The 21,576-nt window shown below is 40.7% G+C and overlaps 1 protein-coding gene and 1 long non-coding RNA gene across 2 annotated transcripts in view; one reads left to right on the top strand and one right to left on the bottom strand.

Moving 5' to 3' along the window:
- LOC147145484 (multidrug and toxin extrusion protein 1-like) overlaps positions 1 to 20,146 on the bottom strand; it is a 25,432-nt gene extending 5,286 nt beyond the window's left edge. The window contains exons 1-11 of the mRNA XM_086034613.1: positions 19,828 to 20,146; positions 16,134 to 16,235; positions 5,660 to 5,728; positions 5,288 to 5,436; positions 4,763 to 4,805; positions 4,620 to 4,664; positions 4,414 to 4,511; positions 3,860 to 3,957; positions 3,229 to 3,410; positions 1,680 to 1,788; positions 821 to 896 (exon numbers count right to left, since the gene is read on the bottom strand). Of these exons, the coding sequence (XP_085890739.1) occupies positions 821 to 896; positions 1,680 to 1,788; positions 3,229 to 3,410; positions 3,860 to 3,957; positions 4,414 to 4,511; positions 4,620 to 4,664; positions 4,763 to 4,805; positions 5,288 to 5,436; positions 5,660 to 5,728; positions 16,134 to 16,235; positions 19,828 to 19,989 (1,133 nt within the window). The 5' untranslated portion in view covers positions 19,990 to 20,146. The remainder of the gene's footprint in view (positions 1 to 820; positions 897 to 1,679; positions 1,789 to 3,228; positions 3,411 to 3,859; positions 3,958 to 4,413; positions 4,512 to 4,619; positions 4,665 to 4,762; positions 4,806 to 5,287; positions 5,437 to 5,659; positions 5,729 to 16,133; positions 16,236 to 19,827) is intronic.
- On the top strand, positions 11,353 to 12,336 carry LOC147145485 (uncharacterized). Its single transcript, XR_015087291.1, has 3 exons — positions 11,353 to 11,428; positions 12,068 to 12,201; positions 12,316 to 12,336. It is a non-coding gene; the product is annotated as an uncharacterized LOC147145485 (long non-coding RNA).
- Positions 20,147 to 21,576: the final 1,430 nt, after the last annotated feature.

Below are 21,576 nucleotides of genomic sequence, written 5' to 3'. Positions count from 1 at the left end.
TTTCTGTGTGCCCTGTGATTGGCTGGCAACCAATTCAGGGTGTCCCCCGCCTACTGTCCGAAGACAGCTGGGATAGGCTCCGGCACTCCCCGCGACCCTTGTGAGGATAAGCGGTATATATAATGGATGGATATATATCGAGATAGAACAAAAAAATTAAAAACTGCAAAATAATGCACTCTTATAATTTAGAATGTGGTTGTGTTCACAATTAATGTTAAAACTCCTGCTAAGTATGAGCCAACAAAACGTGACTGATTAGTTCATTGCATCCAGTAAGAGTTTCCTGACATTGACCAAAAAAAAAAATCCATAGTAGCAGAGAGCATCAAGGGATTTGGTCATGAGATGGGTAGACGTGATCAGGGTTCGGAATCACGGTGTAATCTACCTTTCGCATTATTTTAACTAACACTGTATAGTATCATAATGTGTGTTCAATGTTGCCCACTCAGCATCCATTGCAGCCTGATCATCCTGGAAGGGGGATTCCCCCCTCTGTGGTCCCTTCTCAAGGTTTCTCATTTTTCCCCAGATGTTTTTTTTTTAGTTTTTCCTTGCCCTCCTGGGGGTTAAGATCAGGGGATGTCGTTTATATGCTCTCAGCTATGGAAGCAAGTGAAGCCCTTTGAGACTTTCCTGTGATCAAGGGCTATAGAAATAAATTTGACTTGACTTGACTTAAAAAACGTATACGGTGTTAAAGGCGTTTGCTCCTTTCTTCATGGGGACTTTTATTTTCATTTCTCAACAGTTCCTCTTTGTGGCCCACATCGAGAGCGCCAATGTTAGCAGTATATCAGGTCATGGTATAACTCACTGCTCTGTGGTGAAAATGTAGCCAATTACATTCCTGGAAATGGTGATGCTAGAGCCAATAAGACAGGCCACGATGACTGCAATGGGAAAGAGACACAGCACAAGTTTACATTCAAGTCACCAGATCAAGGGTGAGAAAAGCTGAAAACAACGGTTCCAAAGGTATTATTATTGTGAAGGTATGGACTGCCAATGTCGATTGATCAAACTCCCTTGCTGTTCTGAGTTCTTCAGCGGTCGGACAAGTAAATCAGATTCAAGATTCAAGATGTTTGATTCAAATTTCAAGATTGTATTTTACTGAAGATTAGTAAAGATTTATTTTCATTATGGGGTGTGACAAAATCATGTTATTAAGGTCTAGGCATGGTTTGCAACCGAGCCCAAACTTTGCACCAAAACAACAATGTCTCTATTGCTGGGGCTATTGAATAGAACGAGGTTAGTCTTGCCAGAATTTTGGCCTCAAAGAGTTTCCGGCAAACTGTCTGGCTGCCCAGTATGGGGAAGCCTGCTTACCTCAAACAGTGCTATACACTACTCATCAAGTTAGGGATTTTCGGCTTTCAGGTACATTTTCAGGATGAATCGAAAATGCACTATAACCGTGCTTTTTACACATTTTTGTTCCCTCTGTGGACTTTGAATAGGCATTTGTCCATCCCACTCAGTATTCTGTTATCTATTCCGCTACCTTCTCTTTCAGTTACCTACTTACTACATGCCATGTGATCTCTGTACAATCTACAATTTGGCAGTGTTTACTGGTTTCTGACCTTACCCTTGTTGCTAACACACGTACATTCACTGATATCAATTCCTATTTGCAACAGTTTACAACAATACCTAAGGTCTCTTACATGCACAGATGATGGAAAGTTTGCTAGAAAGCCTGGCTTGCTCAATGTTTCCTGCACCAAGAGCATTCCCTACTCGAACACTAACAGCAGCAGAAATTCCAAGCGGGAACTGCAAAGGTAGAATGTATAGAAACACTTGTGAGTTATTCATAATTTCATGAAATAAAACTGTGTCCATCAGGGTGTGGCCAACGCAAGGTTCATGAGATGCATGCAACTCTTTGGCAGCTCATCTCTCAGTCAGCACTTTTTAAATTTGGTTTTTCAGAGGTTTTCCACTTTCAAAAACTTGTGAAAAATGTGTAAAATATTAGTTATTTAAAGTGAAACTCAACCCCAAAATTTTCTTTGCAATTATATGTTTGATGTGCCTCCACTAGTCTAAGCACAGCATTCGGATGGCTAGGTTCACACCGCAGGCAAATAGACGTCATCGTTAGTGATGTCTCCATGAAATTAGATATTAACGCCTCTCCTCATAATTTTCCTCAAATACTGTATTTTACTTCTACCTCCTGTCATCTTCAGTCGACAGTGGCAAAATGGCCGCCCCCTGAGATGGAGAAAAACAGGTGGATTTTAATACTTAACTTATATTCCCCAAACGCAGTCTCAATCAGATTGCCATGTTTAGACGAGTGGGGCTGCATAGAGCATATTATTGTAAAGAATTGTTTTGGGTTGACTTTAATCTTTAGTCTTTAAATGATTTTCTGATACACAGTACTGCCATACAGCTTATAATACAAGTAGTACTACGCCATATTCTTCATAATTTGTTCTGGCAGTCTCGATGGCCTGTGGCACCACACTGCCATGATGTTAAAAATTAACATTAAAAATTTGAGCAACCCTACACTGACTTGGGGTGGGGGCCTTGCTTGCTTTTACACTCTAAAAACACTTGGGTTAAAAATAACACAATTTTGGTTGGGCCTAATTGGGTCAATTTGACCCACTTTCTTGCATTGTTTTGTATAAAACAGCTGTATTTTGGGGGTTATTTTTTACAAAACTACCCAGAAAGTTGGGTCAAATGGACCCAAGTAGTGGTTCGGTCCAGTTTTTACCCCAAATTGTGTTATTTTTAACCCAGCTGGTTTTAGAGTGTAAAATCAAGCAATTTTTCCCCACGCTCAGTGTAGGGTTGCTCACATTTTAAAAATTGATTAATTTTTAACATCATGGCAATGTGGTGCCACAGGCTATCAAGACTGCCAGAAAATGTTGGTGAAGATGGCGTAGTAGTACTTGTATTATAAGCTGTATGGCAGTACTGTGTGTAGTAAAATAATTTAAACGGGGAAGTCAATCCCCCCAAAAAATCTTTACAATAATATGTCAGTCAGTAATTTTGCACACACATAACGATGGATGAGGCAACCAAAGTGGATTGTAGGTAGATTGGGCAAGTGTATTTATTGTGTCCACCATTGTTGAGTAGATATTATTTGTGGTATTGCAACATCCATTTGTTTTATGGCTCCGTGTGCTTTTGATGCAGATCAAGTTGGCCAGCCCTGATGTTGATGAATTCTCTTTCAGTTACCATGTAAGCTACAACTGTGAGCTGATATACAACGGATTGGGCTCCCAGCTCTGCTTCACTAATTATACCAGCAATGAATCCTCCCACTTCAAACAGCCACCACTCCAGACAAAGCATGAGCATGCTCGGGATGGCCAGCTTGACAAAGGGTCCCCACTCTTGCAAACAGTCCAGAGACCAGCCTGCGGATCAAAGATTTGTCTGTCAAATTACTTTTTAAAAACAGCAACACATAAGTTTCACAAGAGTGTTTGTGTATTATAAGATGTGCAAGTATTATAATTAGTCCTTCAGCTAAAATTCAGCATGCAAAAGCACTCAAATGAATACATTCAGAAAGTAATCACATATGTGTAGTAAATAATGGATGGTAGACATTTTTAAGCCAAATAATACATAACTTGTAGTGATTCTTGATAGGCAAATAATGAAAATGAAGGTCATCACCTCTCATCTGTTGCACTGTTTAGTTACAGAATGTAACCAATTTTGTTCAAACATTACACGTTTGGACTTTCACCACAAAGGTACCGTAACTTCAAATAGTGCAACTGGAGAGGAAAATGAATAATAAAGAAACACGAATCATTGATTCATTATCAGGTTTAGTGTGAGTGAGAGGGAAACTGACCTCCCCATGTGGCCTTGTGCAAGCCCCTCCAGGTAATATAAACAAATAAGACCACAGCCAACACAAACTGTGAGATTGAATTCGCTGCAGCAGAGCCACTTAAACAAAGACAAATACAACATGATTTAAACAAAGCCAAATCCTCTAGAAAATATTTGTTTCATTTGAACTATTTACTTTTTGACAAGTGGTCTTAAACTACAAACTTAAACTCTAAATGAATAATTAGCAATGAGGGAAATTGGTTCAATCGTTCCATCCATAGAGTGGTGTCAAAATGTATTTAGTGCGGCAACAACAAAAATGTCAAACTCAACAACCTCAAAAATTTTAGCTAAACTTCGAATTAGGCCAGTGGAACGTCCATTACATAATGGGGACTATAATGACAATGAATCATAAGGTGAGGCAAAAAACTCTTCATTTTAACTCAGACTATTGGAATATTAGCAGACAAATAACAGGTCTGTCTTCACTATACTAGAAGAAGCATCTGCTGACTTTTTTCAGAAATAAACTTCTAATACTATTAAAAATCATTCTGGGAAACTTACGGAACTCCCAAATGCAGACGATGGAGGAACACATAATTGATAACTGCATTTAAGACATTTCCAATTGCACCGGTTATGACCTGTGGCCAAATAATTCCCTGAAAAAAAACAAACAAAAACAAAACATAGACACACACTTGCTAACTTGTTCTTCATGTGTATATTTTTAACTTCCATATCAATGACATTGTGTTGCTACACGGAACCTGATTTTGCAGATATCTCCCTTGCAGCTGGTACATAAACGCCGCCTGAAGGCGGAAATCACAATTGTACACGATATAAGCACACAATGTAGGTTAACTCAAGTGCTGTAAACTTGTGCACACAGCAGCAAATTTGAACTCACCGGAAGAGCAGGCATGGCGATCTTCACATAAAGTTGGGACAGACTATGCAACACACAAATAGTCGTGTGAAACTTTGGTTTGGAAACACAATGATTATGATTATCCTGTACATTACAGCATACGATGTATATGTTCACTTGGCAAAATACTTTTCTTGTTTTCTTAACTTCCCTTTAAAATATAGGGAAAATATATAAAGTGTTCCACACTTCCTCAACAACTATTAAATAACAACAACAAAAACGACTATATATACTACTACTGCTTAATAATAATAATAATAATAATGAATATTACTCTTACATTACTACTACTACTATACTAACAATAACAATAATCATAATTATAACAATAGTAATAAATTATTCTTACAATACTACTACTACTACTACTAAAATCAATAATAATAACAATTATTATTATAATCATTGTTATTATGATCACTATTATTGTTATATGAGCAATAGACTCTCCCCAAAAAATCGTGACCAAGCTGCTGCAGGTTGAATAGTGACTTACAATACCTGGCAACCTCTAGGCTTTGTTTGGCTACGATTAGAAGAGGTTCAGTGTTTATGAGAACAGCCCAGCAGGGGAAACAAGCCAGCAGAAGAATCAGAACCCCCCTCTGAAGGATCACCCCAACACGCTTCAGGTTTCCGCTCCCAAACGTCTACACAAAGGCAGAATCAAATAAGCAGTGTTAGGAAACACCAGAATCACACCAATAATTACAGTTTTGATAGATGAAATGTAAACTAACTTGATACAAAAGATTATTGTTGAACTGTTTTGAGTTGGACCCCAGACAATCTGAGAGCCCAGGCAAAGTGGTTCTGTTTCAATATCAATAATATAAAATAAAGTAGAAGTGCAGTTTTTGTTGAGGATACTACCTGAGATATGAGGGTATCACAAGTTAATGATAATCCAGTCCCAATGGAAAGACCAGTCACATTAACCACCTGCAAAGAGACATTGTCAATGGAACACATAGATTTAGTACTGTGCTCATACTGTATGTTTTTCACAACAGTCATTTTTGACATACAGTACCTAAGTCGTCAGATATAATGAAAAGTTGCAATAAAAAAAATAATGAATTGGAAATTTCATTTTCATTTTGTATCAGGCTATCCACACCATTAAATTATTTGAATCTGGAGCTATGTGTAAATACGGGAATGTACTTTCCAATTGAATTTCCAGTCCACTCCTCAGAATCATAATGGCATTGCCTGATATTTTTTTTCATCAACAAAAAAATGTTGGGAATTTTGTTTTTTGGAGGGAGCCAAACCCCGTTTTTCATGGAAATATTGAGGCTTCTTCAGTGCTTTTCTGGCCTTCCAAAAGAACATTCCCCCAATGCATTTTAATGGCTGTCAATTATATGTGGATTTTCGCTATTCCCCCACAAACAGTGGAGTTCCACTGGATAGTTTTAGGTTGTAATATCACCATTCACCACTAGATGGCAGACATTCCTTGTTAGGAAGTGCTTGGTCCACCAGTAGTGCTGATGAAAAATTGTGACCCCCTTCATCATTTGTGGCATGACAGGGCTCACAATTATCCTTTAAAAGAGTACATAAATTGCTTTAAATGTTTTAAAAGAGCACATAAATGGTTCAAACTATCAAAGGGGTATAAAGAGGACCATATCTGTAGGGGTACAAACTAGTGGATCTCAGTGATTGGCTGGCAGGATGGACGAAGCAGAACTGGAAAACACTGGTGACCGCCATCTTGGATCTCCCGCATTGGACTATTTCGCATGATCTTTCTACCGATTCAGGGTTTTTGTGAATTTGAAGAAATGTACTTTTGGATGGTTTGTTGGACATTCTGTTGACTATGTGAAACATCTATAGTAGGTAAGCAGGTCTCAAAGGACCATGACAGTGCAGGACGGTCAGTATTTTTAAATTAAGTTTATCGGGCATTTTCATGCCTCCTCCTCTTTTCCTCCTAAGCTAGACGGTCCCAAAAAGCTTCGCTTGGGCTGGACGCACACGCAATACGCCACTTAGACATGGGAAGTAGGCAGTTGAGGCAAGCTCTAAGTTTGCTGCTGCGTACATATGCCACACCAGCAAATTGCCTAGGAGCGAGTTTCAGTTGGCTTCTGTTGCGGCTAAACACATTGCGGAGTTGGTCCAAAGTCATCACCTCCGTGGCGGTGAATAAGCTGCACTTCTGACGTATCATTCTCACAAAGGGACAATTAGGAAAGACAGAGAAGCTATGCTAATTGCTCTGATAACCTAAGACTGACATAGGTAACGTCTTCTGGGGTCTATTTCACAAAGCAGGTTAATCAAACTCTCAGTCGAATACTGAAGTCTGAGTTGATCTACTCTGAGATAAGAAACACTGAGTTTACTCAACTCAACCGAAAGATCAGGTGTCCTGTTGTGACCCTTTTGCCAATCAAAATTGCCACAGTGGTTGCTGACGGCTTGGCTTGACTCGTGGTTAGATCGTGGTTGACCAAAATGTCCACAAAACCATTTATTTTCTTCCTATTTTGTTTAGACGGGACCAAACTTCCGCCTTTGTCTTTTCCTCTTTCCAATATTTAAGTGTCCACCTATTTCCACACCGCCACGTCACCACGATCCCACGAACACCACGGTCCAAAACTGTTTGCCCTTCCACACTCGCAACACCTGGGTCTCGTCACTGCCTTAATGATATAGACCCGTGGAAGTGGCAAATTGACTCCACTGCTCCCCCGAGTGGTGGGAGGCTGAATATACCAAAATAAATCCACATAACAGAAATGGCTCGTACAGGTCCATTTCAGGAAGGAGGTTTAGTGAAAACTCTGCTAACCCTGAAATAAGGCAAACTCTGACTGTTCTGTTTCAAGAAGGGAGGTAACTCAAACCAGAGAAAGTGGGGTAACTCTAGCCCAGGTGTCGGCAACCCATGGCTCCGGAGCTGCATGCAACTCTTTCATCCTTATGTTGCGGCTTGGGAAAATAAATTTCAAGCGTCCGATTGAAGTGTATTGTAACGTCTCCCAAAGACACGACGTCAGACGTAGCTTAGTTATCTCTCTTTTTATTATCACAACTATGGTGCAACAACAGTTTCGTTGTAAGTACACACGGATCTCTTCGCCCTTCTCGCCGTCCGCTCATTCCTCTGTCACCCCTCCCATCCAGCGAGTTGCGTGATGCATTCAGGAACCTTGGAAACAACACAATGTAACAAAACACAAAGTCACCACAATATGGATAACCCAATTCGTTACAGTATGTTATTTATCCCAAAAACTTGCGTCATGTCTTCTTAGTAAGTCAAAGTTTTTAACTTCTTTCTTCAGACCTTGTGCAATTTCGGTGATCAGCATTTGCCTTCTTCAGAGATATCTGTTTGACTTTTACAGCCCTTGACAACGTGTCACTAGGAAGCCGGAGTGCTCAAAAAGCACAGCGACACTAAAACTGCACAATATCTGAAGAAAGTATTTTATTTGTGTTGTTTCGTTTGTTTAATTGTAGTTGTAAATTGTAACATTATTGGGAACCCGAAATATTAAAATAAAATTATATAGTTACTGTTGGCTGAAAATCTCGTAATTCCAAATATGGTCAAATTATTATTTTTTTTCATCATAAATCGGTTCTCATGGTCCGTCCTTGCTTCGTCTGTAAATTTTATGCAAGTGTAGCCAATTCAAAGCAGTGAAAATAGCAAATAGTAAAAAAAAAACAGCACGATTTCACGGCCAGAGGTGTGTGCAACATGATGACGTTTTTTTTTTTTTAGACAAAAAAAGTTGCAAAAAGACCCCACTCAGGTGTGTCATGAGGTAAGTCTCCTTTTAATTTTAAAGAAACACTGTGTCACACGTCAGTTTGTGTTGATTATGGGGGCACCATGTGGACAAAAGCGGTAGTGTTTTGACAAAAGTCAACCACATTTCCCATGCGCGCCGGCGCGTAGTGTTGTGAAATCCTGAGCTCTCGCTAGCCTGCAAGATGGACTGAATTACATTTTTATCTCCAGTGGCTGTGTGAAAGATGAATAGCGATGAGGTAATGAACCTAATTTTGATTGAAAAATAATTTTGTTTTTTTGTTTGTTTTGGGGCTTCTGCGATGACACCAGTAATAGCACGTAGATGTTCGAATCGACATCCGTCCTTATAGCGAAAGGAGGAAGTGAGTATGCCGTAAAGCAATTCAGGACATTTGTATTTTTTGTGTGCCAGGGTTGCTTCAATCCTCCTCAAAGTTGCTTCGTGCCAGTAAAAACAATACAGACGCCCCTGGACATGACAAAAGTCCCATTCAACTACTTGTAAGTCAATGTTTCATCAAAAGAGTTGTGAAAAAAATTATTAAGGTCGAATTCTTGCCCAGTGCTGCTTTAATATGCACTTTAGACGGGGTTAATTGGATCATTGTTTTATTCGCTGCATCATTCATGGCTTTAAACCTGAAAGAAGGCATTTTGTGAAGGTTTGGAGCCAAAATGAAGATGTGTTGTAATGCATTATATTGGGCAGGTGTGTTTGCTGGTGTGACGTTTCAAAGGCTGGGGGCACGATGAGCATGGACTTTGAAGTACTCAGATGTCGCCGGCTTGGGTTTTGTACTATTTTAATAAATTCAAGTGTCAAATTACCGACTGAATGCATTTCGTAGGTAGTAATATGTGGACGTGAGTGTGCAATAAGGTATTATACAACTTTGAACGAAGCGGTGCCTGCCAACTCCAACAAGCTGACATTTTTGTAATGTCATGAAGTGTTTGCGGCTCCCAGGGCTCCCTTTCCCGTGGAAACCAGGTCAAAATGGCTCATTGAATGTGAAAGGTTGCCGACCCCTGCTCTGGCCAGTTTCAGAGAGAAAGGTAACTTAAAGGCCTAGATAGAACCAATCCGATGTTGGCCAACCGTGACAGATGCTTACTCCCTGTGGCGTCGGGCCGGCTGTCAGCATGTCACGCTAGAAAAACACACGGCAACGACAGACAGCGACGCTAACCATTAAAGTACCTTCTGCGCATGCGTAAGCTGTAATACCCCTCCATACCAGCGGCGGCGGTAGTCATTGTTAGAAAAATCCAACCGGAAAGCTATTGGCTGATCATAAAAACATAAACAATGCATTCTTCAACGTTCTTGACACGGTATTGTGCAATACTTAAAATTGTCAACCCTCGCTCTTGGACTTGTAAGAAGATTAAGGCAGCAAAGGTGTGCTCACTGTTTATTCGCGTTCGTCACTTCCCATTGGTGCTCCGAGCACTGATTTGCTAAGTAACAGCCAATCAGAGTGACCAAATGTCACGACTCGCGACGCCGATTCAACATGCTAAAACGCCCACCAGACGCTTCCTGATAGGCAACGATGCTACAACGGTGGTCACTACACCAATCAGACGCCGCAATCAGATGCCACGACGCTTCACGACTTCCGATGTCGGATTGTTCTATCAGGGCCTTAAGCTCCCAGGTCGGTTACTGAAGTAACAGACGCTCTGAACCTAACCTGGTCAGGAGCAAGTTTATCTCAGTGAACCTCGCTCTGTCTCTGCCCTCTTTCTGAGCCACACACCACTTTTCATTTCCTCATTCCTTCAGTTCGCCCAGGTGAATTTTGTCTTAGCGTAGTTCTGCCGTCAGTCATTAAAAATAAACTCAGTATTTGAGAAGTACATTAGGCCCAGTATCATTGAGAAAGAGTTTCTGTTGAATGTACTCTTTTTTGGGGGGGGGCAATGGATGCACGAAATATAATCATCTGGATTAAGATCACTTTTTAAATTAGATTATACATCTACTAAATAAATGTATCTGACTTGACAAACTAAAAGTGAGTAAATTCAACACATAATTTTTTTCAGTGAGACAAACATGTCCTTATGATAATGATCCCATACGTGGATGAAGATGCAGCATTACTTCGCAGAGAATTAAATATTCGTCGGGAGATCAGACCACGCAGTGAAGTTTTAGCATTTATAGAAAATTGTGTTTTTCAGCCATTTGGTACCATTTCACGTGACAGTCAATCGTCTACATACACTGAAATAAGTTTCTGTTGAATATTTACTGCACGTAATCATCTGAATCCAGATATGTTTTTAAGTAGACTATACATCTACTTAAAAAAAATCTGGCTCCAGATTATTTTATTTTGTGCAACCAGCTGACGAAATATAATTGAGTAAATTCAACCATCATTTTTTTCAGTGTACCCCCGATGAGATTATGCCGACGTCTTAACTGTTTGAGCAATGTTTTCATATAATCATCTGTTAAGTGTGCATCCCCCTACGAGATTGCACCTAAATTAAATAAATTAATAGGCAGAAGCAAGCAGTTTTCCTCTGTTAAATTATTGTGATTGCAAAGGACTTGAAACTTCCACTTACAGTATATTAACCCAAACAGCAATGTTGTCCCACGCCCCTCCCTCGTTGCCATGGTGACTCGGCAAATCGGGGCTCCGTTCATGCTGTCTTTTCATGGTTGCCGGGCACGCACTTAACTCCAGGTGAAGTTACTTTGAGTTGAGTAATCTGATTGAAATCAGCTGTTCTGAACCCGGAAAATCAGAGTTTCCTAGCTCAGAGTAGGTCAACCCAGAGTTCAGGATTAGACTCAGTGTTTGATGAACCTGGCTTCCTGAAATGGACCCCAGGTAGCCTAGTGACTAATGTTGTTCCGATACGATACTGGTATCGGGTGACTTCCCGATACTGCATTAAAACGCTGGTATCGGATCAACTGGTGCTAACAAATAAAACGCTGATGCCTGTTGTCGATACTGGTATCATTATTTGAACACATTTTTGTACAGAAGAGGATTAGGGCCAGTGGGGGGAGAGGGGGGGTGTCAAATAAGGTTGGTAAGATTCTCACTTTTATTTCAGAATTCTGACTTTATTCTCAGAATAATGACTTTAATGTCAGAATTCCGAGTTTAAAGTCAGAATTCCGACTTTAAAGTCAGAATTTTGAGAATAAAGTCAGAATTCTCACTTTAAAGTAAATTCTGACTTTGAAGAACAATTCTGACTTCAAAGTCAGAATTCTGAGAATAAATTCAGAATTCTGAACAATTCTGACTTTAAAGTCAGAATTCTGAGATAAAAGTGAAAATCCTGCCAACCTATTTTTTTCCGCCACTGGCCCTAATCCTCTTCCGTATATAAGAGAGCGGAAAGAAAATACGAGGAATCGAATCCATTATTAGCGTGATTGGTCATCGGTCTACTTATGTCTAGTTTGGTGAAAAAGGTCGCTATAAGGACAGACATCGTTCTCATTCACTTGAAAGGACGCAGCGTGGACTCATTCACATGGAAGTACACGAGGTATCATAGGCGTGTCAACCAGGACAGCCCCACGACTTCCAGAACCTTGAGGAACTATGGGCGAATATCATCCACTTCAGTGACCTGAGCCCCAGAGGTAGGAGAGCCAAACTCAGATTCCCCAGACTATGCTTCCTGGATAGAAGGTGTGCTGGTGGAATTGAGGATGTCTTCAAAGTATTCTCGCCACTGACTCACGTCTCTAATTCAGGTCAGCAACACCCCATTTGTACTATAACCAGTGTTGATGGTGCGCTGCTTCCCCTTCGTGAGATGCCAGATGGTGGACCAGAATTTCCTCTAAGCCAACTGAAAGTCATTCTTCATGAAGGTTTTGCCTTAGCGACCACCAAAGCTATTTTCCACTTTGACTGCCGGCACCCCAAAATTGCCACAGACCAAAATGGCCCGATAGGACTCCTTATTCAGCTTGACAGCATCCCTCACTGCCCACAAACGGGATCGGGGATGACAGGCACCGACTGCCTTATGGTCACCATCACTCTATGTTTCTCATTACTGTATAAAGAAAATGGTAGGCGACAAACGGACCGCAAATGTTTTGTAAAATGCCCAGCTCTGATTCTTGGCACGCGTAACAAGTTCTGTCGGGCCTGGCAGAAAAAGTGTTGTTGACTTTGTGAATCTGAGCGTGTAGCCAGGTTTCCATGATTAATAAAATGCAACAGTTCTGAACATAGTGATTTCATGCTAGTTGTGTTTCCCCGCTTTAATAATCCACGGCAATCCCGCTGGTCACGTTCGGGATGTTAAAAGTGTGGTGAAAACCTTCACCCCAAGCTTCAACATTCATCCAATTGTAAATATGAGGTATCTGATTTTTTTTTTCAGTTGCCCCGTCATGAAATTAGGATGCCTGCACACCCAAATTGGGAACACTCTAGAGCACTGAGAAACTACTGAGCTACTGTAGTTGTCTGCTTTGTTTTTTTTTAGGGGGGTTAAGTGAGTTCCAAGAGTATTTCCACTATTTGTTGAACAGACACATGGACAAGGATTGGGATAAACACAGAAAAACCTCCTTCGCTTCCTCTTAGTGTCACCAAACATAGGGACTTTACCCGAATGACAGTTTGTTTTATTTTAGCTAATTCTATTCAACCACAATTCTTAAACAATGTCTGAATTTCAGATTCAAGTTATTTCTGTGACTACTGTGGGATTTTCCTTCATTAAAGGTAAGTCGAGTAAAAAAAAAAAGTACCATTCACGGCTCAGCTTGTGAACGTCACATGACCAAACTCCAAAAGTGGTCGTTATCTGAGCCCTGAGCAAATGTCGACAACAAGTGGCAAAATGGCCGCCCCTGAGATGGATAAACGGATGCATGTTGCTGCTTAATTCATATTCCGCAAGTGGGGGCACATAGAACCTATTATTGTCAAGAAATCTTTGGACTTGACTTCGCCTTTAACAGATGGGTACAAACAATGTTGCCCATGTGTGTATTTCTGTTTTCGTGAATGAGTTTTTTCCATTTCCACGTGTACATATGGCATGAAGCAGGAAGGACAAGCTGCCATTTTTGTTGAACTGTTTTCTCCTCTTAATGTTAGAACCGGTACATGTATTGTTTTGGTTCAAGTAGATAGCGAGTTGGTGAAAGCTGCATGTGTTACCTTGGCTTACCCTGAAGGACCACTTCATTTTGAATTATTATTTTGTATTGTTCTTTGTTCCTATGTGCATGTGGTATTATACCCCTTTTGTTTGATCACCATCGAAAATATGTCTTCTCATTTTATGTTGCGCCAATTGGACCTACGTTTAGAGAATAGAGCAGGTGTGGCCAACCAATCTGTCACGTCCCCTCACTCCCTAACTCTCCTTTGCATGTTTTCACAAACTGCCATTTATTGTTCGTGAAATGTTCTATGCAAGTTGATTCAAGTGCTTCATAAATTTTGGGAACAAATATGTCTATTTTTCTGCCTGACCTTTAAGTGAACAACCTGTGTTTGAAAAGTCGATGTTAGAATGGAGGGAACTCAAGCGCTGCTGAAGATTTGAAGCCTTGAAAGGTTTTAACGAGGCAAAATGGCTTGCTGTTACATGTTTGCTAGGTCAACACTACTCAACTTTTTTCCCTCCAAGTCATTTGTGTCAAAGCGTGTTATGCACGCACTTGGTCCCTTGATTGTCGAATGTAATCCGTTCCATCACCACGTTCAAACAAGCCCTTGCACACTCTGCACTTGCTCACTTTGTTTAAAACAGATTTTTTTTCCTTCAAAGTGCTTTCGTGGGCCGAAATTACATTTTCATCAGATAAACCTACTGTAAGAATATCAAAAGCTGACGGTTTGGGTTTATCGCGTTATTGATGTCACACTATGATATTTATCGGAACATTGTGTGAAATCTCACAGCACTGCCGTAAGCCTCATTGTATTGCTGGAAATTTCACAGTGCACGGTCTGCTCCCTAATTTGACAGCTATCATATTTCTTATTTATAGAATGCAACATACGGCAATGTGATACTGCCTACTGACAGTAATTGTGTTGCTTCTCAAGTCAGAAACACAGGAACACTCTGAATAAAAGCAGCACGAGTATAGAAAAAGCCAAGTAACAACAGATAAAATAATCACCAGAGCTGGGCAGCGACCCTTCGTCCCCGGTTTCCGTCCTGCATATTCAATGGACCCACGCGGTCCTGGCCCGTCCTTCGCCAATCGGCGTCGATTACATAATCTTTACGTCACACGCAGGTGCCGCACGAGCAGACACATCGCCAAACGAAGAAATAATATCAAACAAAAACAACTGACACACGCACGGCGTTGTCATCTGTGAAATAAAAAGAATATGGGACACATGTTATTGCGTCTGTGGGACCGCAAGGTACACCACACCCCAGTGGTGTTACCACGATGCCAGGTGTGGGTGGGCATTAGTCTTACGTGGGGGGGCAAAAAAGTGCTACAATGCTCAAGTAGGTCGAAATCCATCGTAGGGCTACTGCACCATGAAACGTGTGTTGTTTTCTCCTTGATTGACATAACTGTTGTTGTGATTTGGGCTAAACAAATAAAAGTTGATTTGATTGTATTTGACTTAGATGACATCCATAATCGAACAGTACGGACATGCAGGTGACAATGTTTGTTTTTGTTTTTGTTTTTGTTTTTTTAAGGTGAAAGAGGATGCAACAACACAAACAAAAGTTAAAACATAGAACACAACCATAAGTGAACAGTTTTCTTTGGGTGGGCAGAGCGTGTCTGTGGGTGGGCACTGACCACCGCTGCCCCCCCCGGTAACGCCCCTGCCACACCATTTTATTTTTTATTGTTTCCTCACTCGACCGCCTGTCAGGAGTGCGGCACCTGCATGTGACGCGATATCGGTAAAGTCCGTTCTCGATGCCGGTTGGCTGACTCCGACCGACTGGGACAACGTGGGACGATTGAATATGCAGGACGGAAACCAGGGACGGAGGGTCGTTGTCATCCTCCAATCCCACCAGCCAATCATCAATCATCAGTGCATTTCTTCAGATATGTCACTTCATCACGTGGGTTACACAGCCAATCGGGTGCCTGTACTGAGAATACAGGCACCTGATTGGCCACGGAACACACACCCAGAAACGAGGCGATGAATTGCCACACTGACGAGTAAAATTACATTTTAAGCAGAACGGCTCATAATTTTGCAGTGAAACAAGACCGGGACGATAGCAAGGAACTTTTACAGCACCATTCCGTGCTCCCCACCCCTCACCGCATACAAAATGAATGGATTTGAAGGCGCGCTGCGCCAAGCTAAGCTCATTTTCGGAAATGGCTTCAGGAGCCGCATGCGGCCCTTTGGTCGGTTTCATGCGGCTCGCTAGCTGCGGGTTGGCCAGGCATGTAATAGAGCACCAAATGTGACTTTGACATGCATTTGACAGCCTGTAAATACAGTTTTTCCACCACTGAGTGCAAAAAACTACCAAAGTGTTTGTGTATATGTGGACATAACCTGTATAAATCACGGACAATTGAGAAAATGTACTTACTGCAATGGATAGTGATACAGCTGCAAGTTCTGTTTTCCCCAGATGACCACAGAACACCATGCTGACGACACTGATCATGAAGATCATCATCTGGGAAATGATCTGGAGTAAAAAATAAAAATATCCTCACTTGTTTTACTGTATTTTTAACATAAGTGTGTTTCAAACCAGGATTCACACTTTTTGTGTCCAAGGACTCCTTACAGTGGAGAAATTTGTCCAAGGATCCCCTCATAATTCTAGCACCAATTAAACATGTGTTTTCAAGAAAAAAAAACTGCCCAAACCTGTAAAGTCATAGATGAAATACAGTAATATAAATAATAAGTTGCTGTTTTCCTCTTTGTTTTATTGCACAGCAATACAAGAACATCGGGAAAATTCATTTTCCCTGATTCCCTTACAAAAACATCATGAATCTATGAAATTTCACGAGTTGTCCAGTATCCAAGTATTTATTATTCACAGGCACACTGGTTGAAATTTTTGCTAACAAGTGACTGAAACGATTTCAAACCAAAACCACTGAATCGTTTCAGATCATGTCATTATAAATAAACGGATAATATCCTTGAATTGAATCGGTAACCATGAATTGTGGCACAAATGGTATCACTGATAAAACATTGTTACACCCCAAACTCAAAGGCATAATGTTACCCTAAAACACACATCGGGACACATTAAATCGTGTTTTTCCATAGTGTGTGGCAAAACCCATAGGGAACTAGTGATTGCGGGATTTACAGTGCTATAGCAGAGGATAGGATCTACAAACTTTTGATCACATGACCCCTTTAAAATATACTGATATTTGCTTGGGGGAATTGAGGAATGCTGTATTTTGGTTATTTTGTTTCTTTTTTTTTTAAACAGTAATGAATGAACTGGTTAAGTTTAAAAAGCCATTCAATTTTAGGCTAGGCTTCCATCAAAAATACACTCTAAAAGAGTAACACAATTTGGGGTCAAAAATGGACCGATACACAAATTGGGTCAATTTGATCCACTTTCTTGCATTGTTTTGTACAAAACAGCCCATTTTCTGGGGTTGTTTTGTACAAAAATACAAATTTTTGGGGTTGTTTTCTGCAAAAACAACCAAGAAAGTTGGGCCATATTGGCCCAATAGTGTATCGGTCCATTTTTGTCCCCAAATTGTGTTATTTTTAACCCAAATGTTTTAGAGTATACATAATGGAAAAACGGGCTGCAGGACTGAATAAGAACTAAACTGGTTTTATAAAGTGTAAATACAGTTTGCACTGCATCTGTATGTTGGATGTGCGCCTTTAAAGGGCACGGCCTAATGACAATGACAACGAGAGATGGAGTTGAGTTGCACGAGTTGTGGCCTACAGCAGCTTCTTGCAAGTTTTCTTGTTTTGTGTTTGTGTAGTTTTGTGTTTTTTCTATTGTTCAATAAAAAAAAGTGTTCTTTTCACAGAATGCCATGTGTGACTGCTGTTAATGTTACCTCTAAAAAGTGAAGTATTTAAGTGTAAGGTAGGGCTGAACAATTTTAGGAAAACATTGATTTTTCTGACAGCTGTTGCGATTTCGATTTGATTTACAGTTTTCTTCAAATCAAGTATCAGTGCAATATGTACAGTAATATTTACAAACATGACAGAAAATTACATCATATTGAAAGCTATTTCTCTAATTATGCAAACACACTAAATAGGCTGTGGGAGGGAGGCAGTCTTTTTTCAAGGTTTTTAAAATGGTTCAAATATATAAATATGCAATATGTGTAATAGTTTGTGTAAAAATACAGCAATTTTTAACCAAAAATACTTTACATTTTGTACTAACTTTTGTAATTCTTTCGGAGGCACAACCAACATGCGTTGTTTTGAAAATGTGTTAACAGTTTCGTTCCAAGTCAGGGGGCGTTGCTACAGCTACTAAGACACCGCAGGGTGAAATTTCCTCAGCTTTTTATAGCCAATTGCTGTCTGCGTTTTTACTGTCGAGCAACAATCAAAAAGACAGCGACAACAATGGATCTCGTGCCTGCGACAAAATGGGACCTAGATGACTAGATTATGCATTTAATTTTGTTGCGAAAATCATCTGGAAGGTGGCGGCGAAGGTGGTTCGTGCGCGTGCAGCGTCTTTACACACACATACGAGACATAACACCCACACCGCTGCCAAACTAGTTTGCTTCTCAGCAGCAACAAGCTGCGCGGTGGATCCTCTCCTCCAAGAAAGGGAAAAGTGTACGTCATCGCAACATGTGACATAACGGACTGATCACGAGAGAGAATGTGCGCAGAGTCATATATGCAGCAACAATTTCTGACGTGCGCGGCATGTGTTGCAGGCCTGTTGCCAACATGTCTCACAGCACAATGCGTCGTGACGTGAGGCAATGCCAACGCGAGAGTATAAAGAAGCCTAAAGAAGCGTTTTGTCGAGTAGGTTGAGATGAACTTTGGCCGCCTCGCGACCACGTCACACACATGAGGGCCGATTAGTGGGCCGGACTAAAATCCCCCTCCGCCCTTGCTTAGTACGCCCCTTTTTTTCAAACATGTCACCCCCCCATCGTCCGCCCCAAAAATGGGCGTCCGTCCAGGACGGGGGGACGGACCGTTCCGACCCTGGACTACCCCGCTCTGGTATTCTTCTATGTTTCTTGAAAGAGAGGGAGGTTATATTTTAGAGGAAGTTAAATTTAAAGACAAAATACAGTACTCAAGAACAACTTTTCATCGTTGTCCGTTTTTGTGTCTCCATCTGTGGGGGGCAACATGGAACAAACTAAATGGGGAACTTCAACATCCATCCATCCATTATCTATACTGCTTATCCTCACAAGGGTCGCGGGCGTGCTGGAGCCTATCCCAGCTGTCTTCGGGCAGTAGGCGGGGGACACCCTGAAAAGGTTGCCAGCCAATCGCAGGGAACTTCAACAATGTCCAATCCTAAATCAATTCAAACGTAAATATACGTGTATATATATTTTTTTTTTTTTGGGGGGGGGGCGGGGAGTGGTATAGGAAAGATGAGGAGCTGCGTTAAACACTGGAATTAGCCGTGTAGCATGATGATTATAACATCGATGTTAGATAATGTTATAAATGAATGTACATGAATAGGTCACTGTTATGGCTTTAAGGTATTGCTTCATAAAATCAGTTTCGGTATTCATTGATAGGTCAGTGATACAAATATGGTATTGTGAAACAAGGTTTGTAAATTGGGATTGTGTGTATGGTATTTTATTTTATATATAGATAGGTATGAGTATTCCTGAATACTGCTGCGAACCCTAGCCTAACCATTAGTATATGGGGTAGGAATAGATAAGTGTATACTTCCTCCTACTCCCTTTCGAACATGTAAGTGATCTGCATGTGTAAGTTGGTAATTTATTACCTTTGTTATATTATTTTTTTTCTAACTGTTTTGATGTTTTTCTGCTTCCTTTTATACATTTACTTATTTATTTATATTATTGATGGGTTTTTCCCCCTCACACGTTACTGTATTCTACTGTACTTTTTTTTACTGTACTGTATTTTTTATGCATGTTCGAAATAAATTGTTCAAATAATAATAATTGTAAAGAGACATTTGTTGAATAGTGTACTGTATAACCAAGAAAAATACACCATCCTATTGATAAAGGCGTCTTGATAAGGAAACCGGGTGCTGCATTCATGGTATTTGGTCATCTTACCACTGGTCCAGCGAGTTTGAGAAGTTGAATCAGTTCAGTGCGGTAGTTGAGCGGGATGCATCCGACAATGCGTCTCAAACACGAGTCCCTGTTAGCCGTTTCTTCTGCCTCTGAATATCCCCCCTCGGAATTCAATTTCATTGTCTTTACATCGACGTCCATTCTGATACAGAGTGGTAGATCTTCTTTTCAAGGTTGAGTTGAAGCGTCCGTGCAGTCCAGCGGGCTTGGATGTGAATGACTCGCCCTCGCGGCAGTCATTTGGGAGTGGAAAGGGAGGACTCCGTTTATAAATGAAAGTTAACTGAACTTGGAGCGCGCTGACATATTCCCTCCTCTCTCCGCCCCCTGCTCCCCCGCTGCCATTGAAGTTTACTGTGGTTGCCGGTGAGTGATGCACGTGGATGCTGCGTTCAAGGCCCATCGTTGACAGACGCATCCATTCCAGGACGGTAACCACGGGCAACAACAGGCTCCAATAGTCTACACTTCAATACGTCTTCTTATTTGTGGTAACAGAATGACATATCAACTTGAACATGATAACCTTATATTAGTATACAGCAAGATGACCTTAACTTACTCAGCAAGTACAGCAGCAGCAGATGTCATGGAGGCAGACAAATACGTTTAGACTTTAGGATGATTCTGTGCAGCACTCGCAATCGGTGTAATCAATTAACTTAAGCATAACAGAGTTCAAGAGAAATGCTTTTGTTGCGGTAGCTCAGTGGTGCAATGGTTAACACAGTCTAGAGTCTGGGTTCCAATCTCGCATCACGCTTCCCTGTGTGAAGTTTGCATGCAGCGTGCGTACTTGCATGCATGGCTCTGGCTCCCGCATTTCAAAAACATGAAGGGTAGCAAAATTACACACTGGATGTTCAAATGTGCCGAAAGTCACCTGAGATAATGTCCAACGACCCTAAAGAAGTCAGGCGGTAAAGAAGATCAAAGCTCATTGTTTAATGGATGGGGAAAACATTCTGATCAATACCAATCAATATACAGAATACGGTATGGATTTATACAGAATAAATTCATTGGTAAATGTGTCATTCATAACAGAACAATATAAACCACTTGAATTAAAGAGCAGGGGCATAGAGATGACAGAACATTCTTTTTATTTTTTTGAGACCACACATTGTGGATATTTTACTCTGGTGCCATTTTGAGTACAGTGTGTCTTTTTCTACATATAAAAGTTGCCATTAATAATTCCCTCAGGAAGAAATGGGCGAAATGGACTGCAACAAAGTATTTTACGTCAAAGGGATGTTAATTCATTCTATCCCAATGAGTCAATGACGTATTTATGTCATATCACAATGAGTCTGGAAAAAGTCTGGTACTGAAAGGTCTGGAGATCCTGAATGAGTTAAAGATCACTGAAGCTTATGACGCTCTAGTGTCTGATTTTTAGTTAATGTAAAACTGTCAGGATGACAGTGTGAAAACAAGCTGCAGAAACTTCTGTAAGATCACACGTGCAGTTAGAAAAAAACATTGACTACTGTTGACCCTGGTTAAAATGTGTATGAAGAGAGTAGACAGTAAAATGTATTAGCGAAAAGCACCAATACAGCATATTGACACAATTGCATTTCGCCTCTGTTATTCAACACAGGGGTGCATTTTTTCTAAGTAGTAACCAAAATATATCATTGATTGACAATAATTGTAAACCTACCCGTAACCAAATACAAAAGGAGATGGGAGAGCCTTACTGATGCCTATAACATTCTC

Source organism: Filicampus tigris, chromosome 6 (assembly GCF_054856515.1).
Source record: "Filicampus tigris isolate MCC_2025a chromosome 6, RoL_Ftig_1.0, whole genome shotgun sequence".
In the NCBI taxonomy this organism is placed as follows: domain Eukaryota; kingdom Metazoa; phylum Chordata; class Actinopteri; order Syngnathiformes; family Syngnathidae; genus Filicampus; species Filicampus tigris.
Note: the sequence above shows the minus strand (reverse complement) of the source record. Positions and strands in the feature narration are given on the sequence as shown.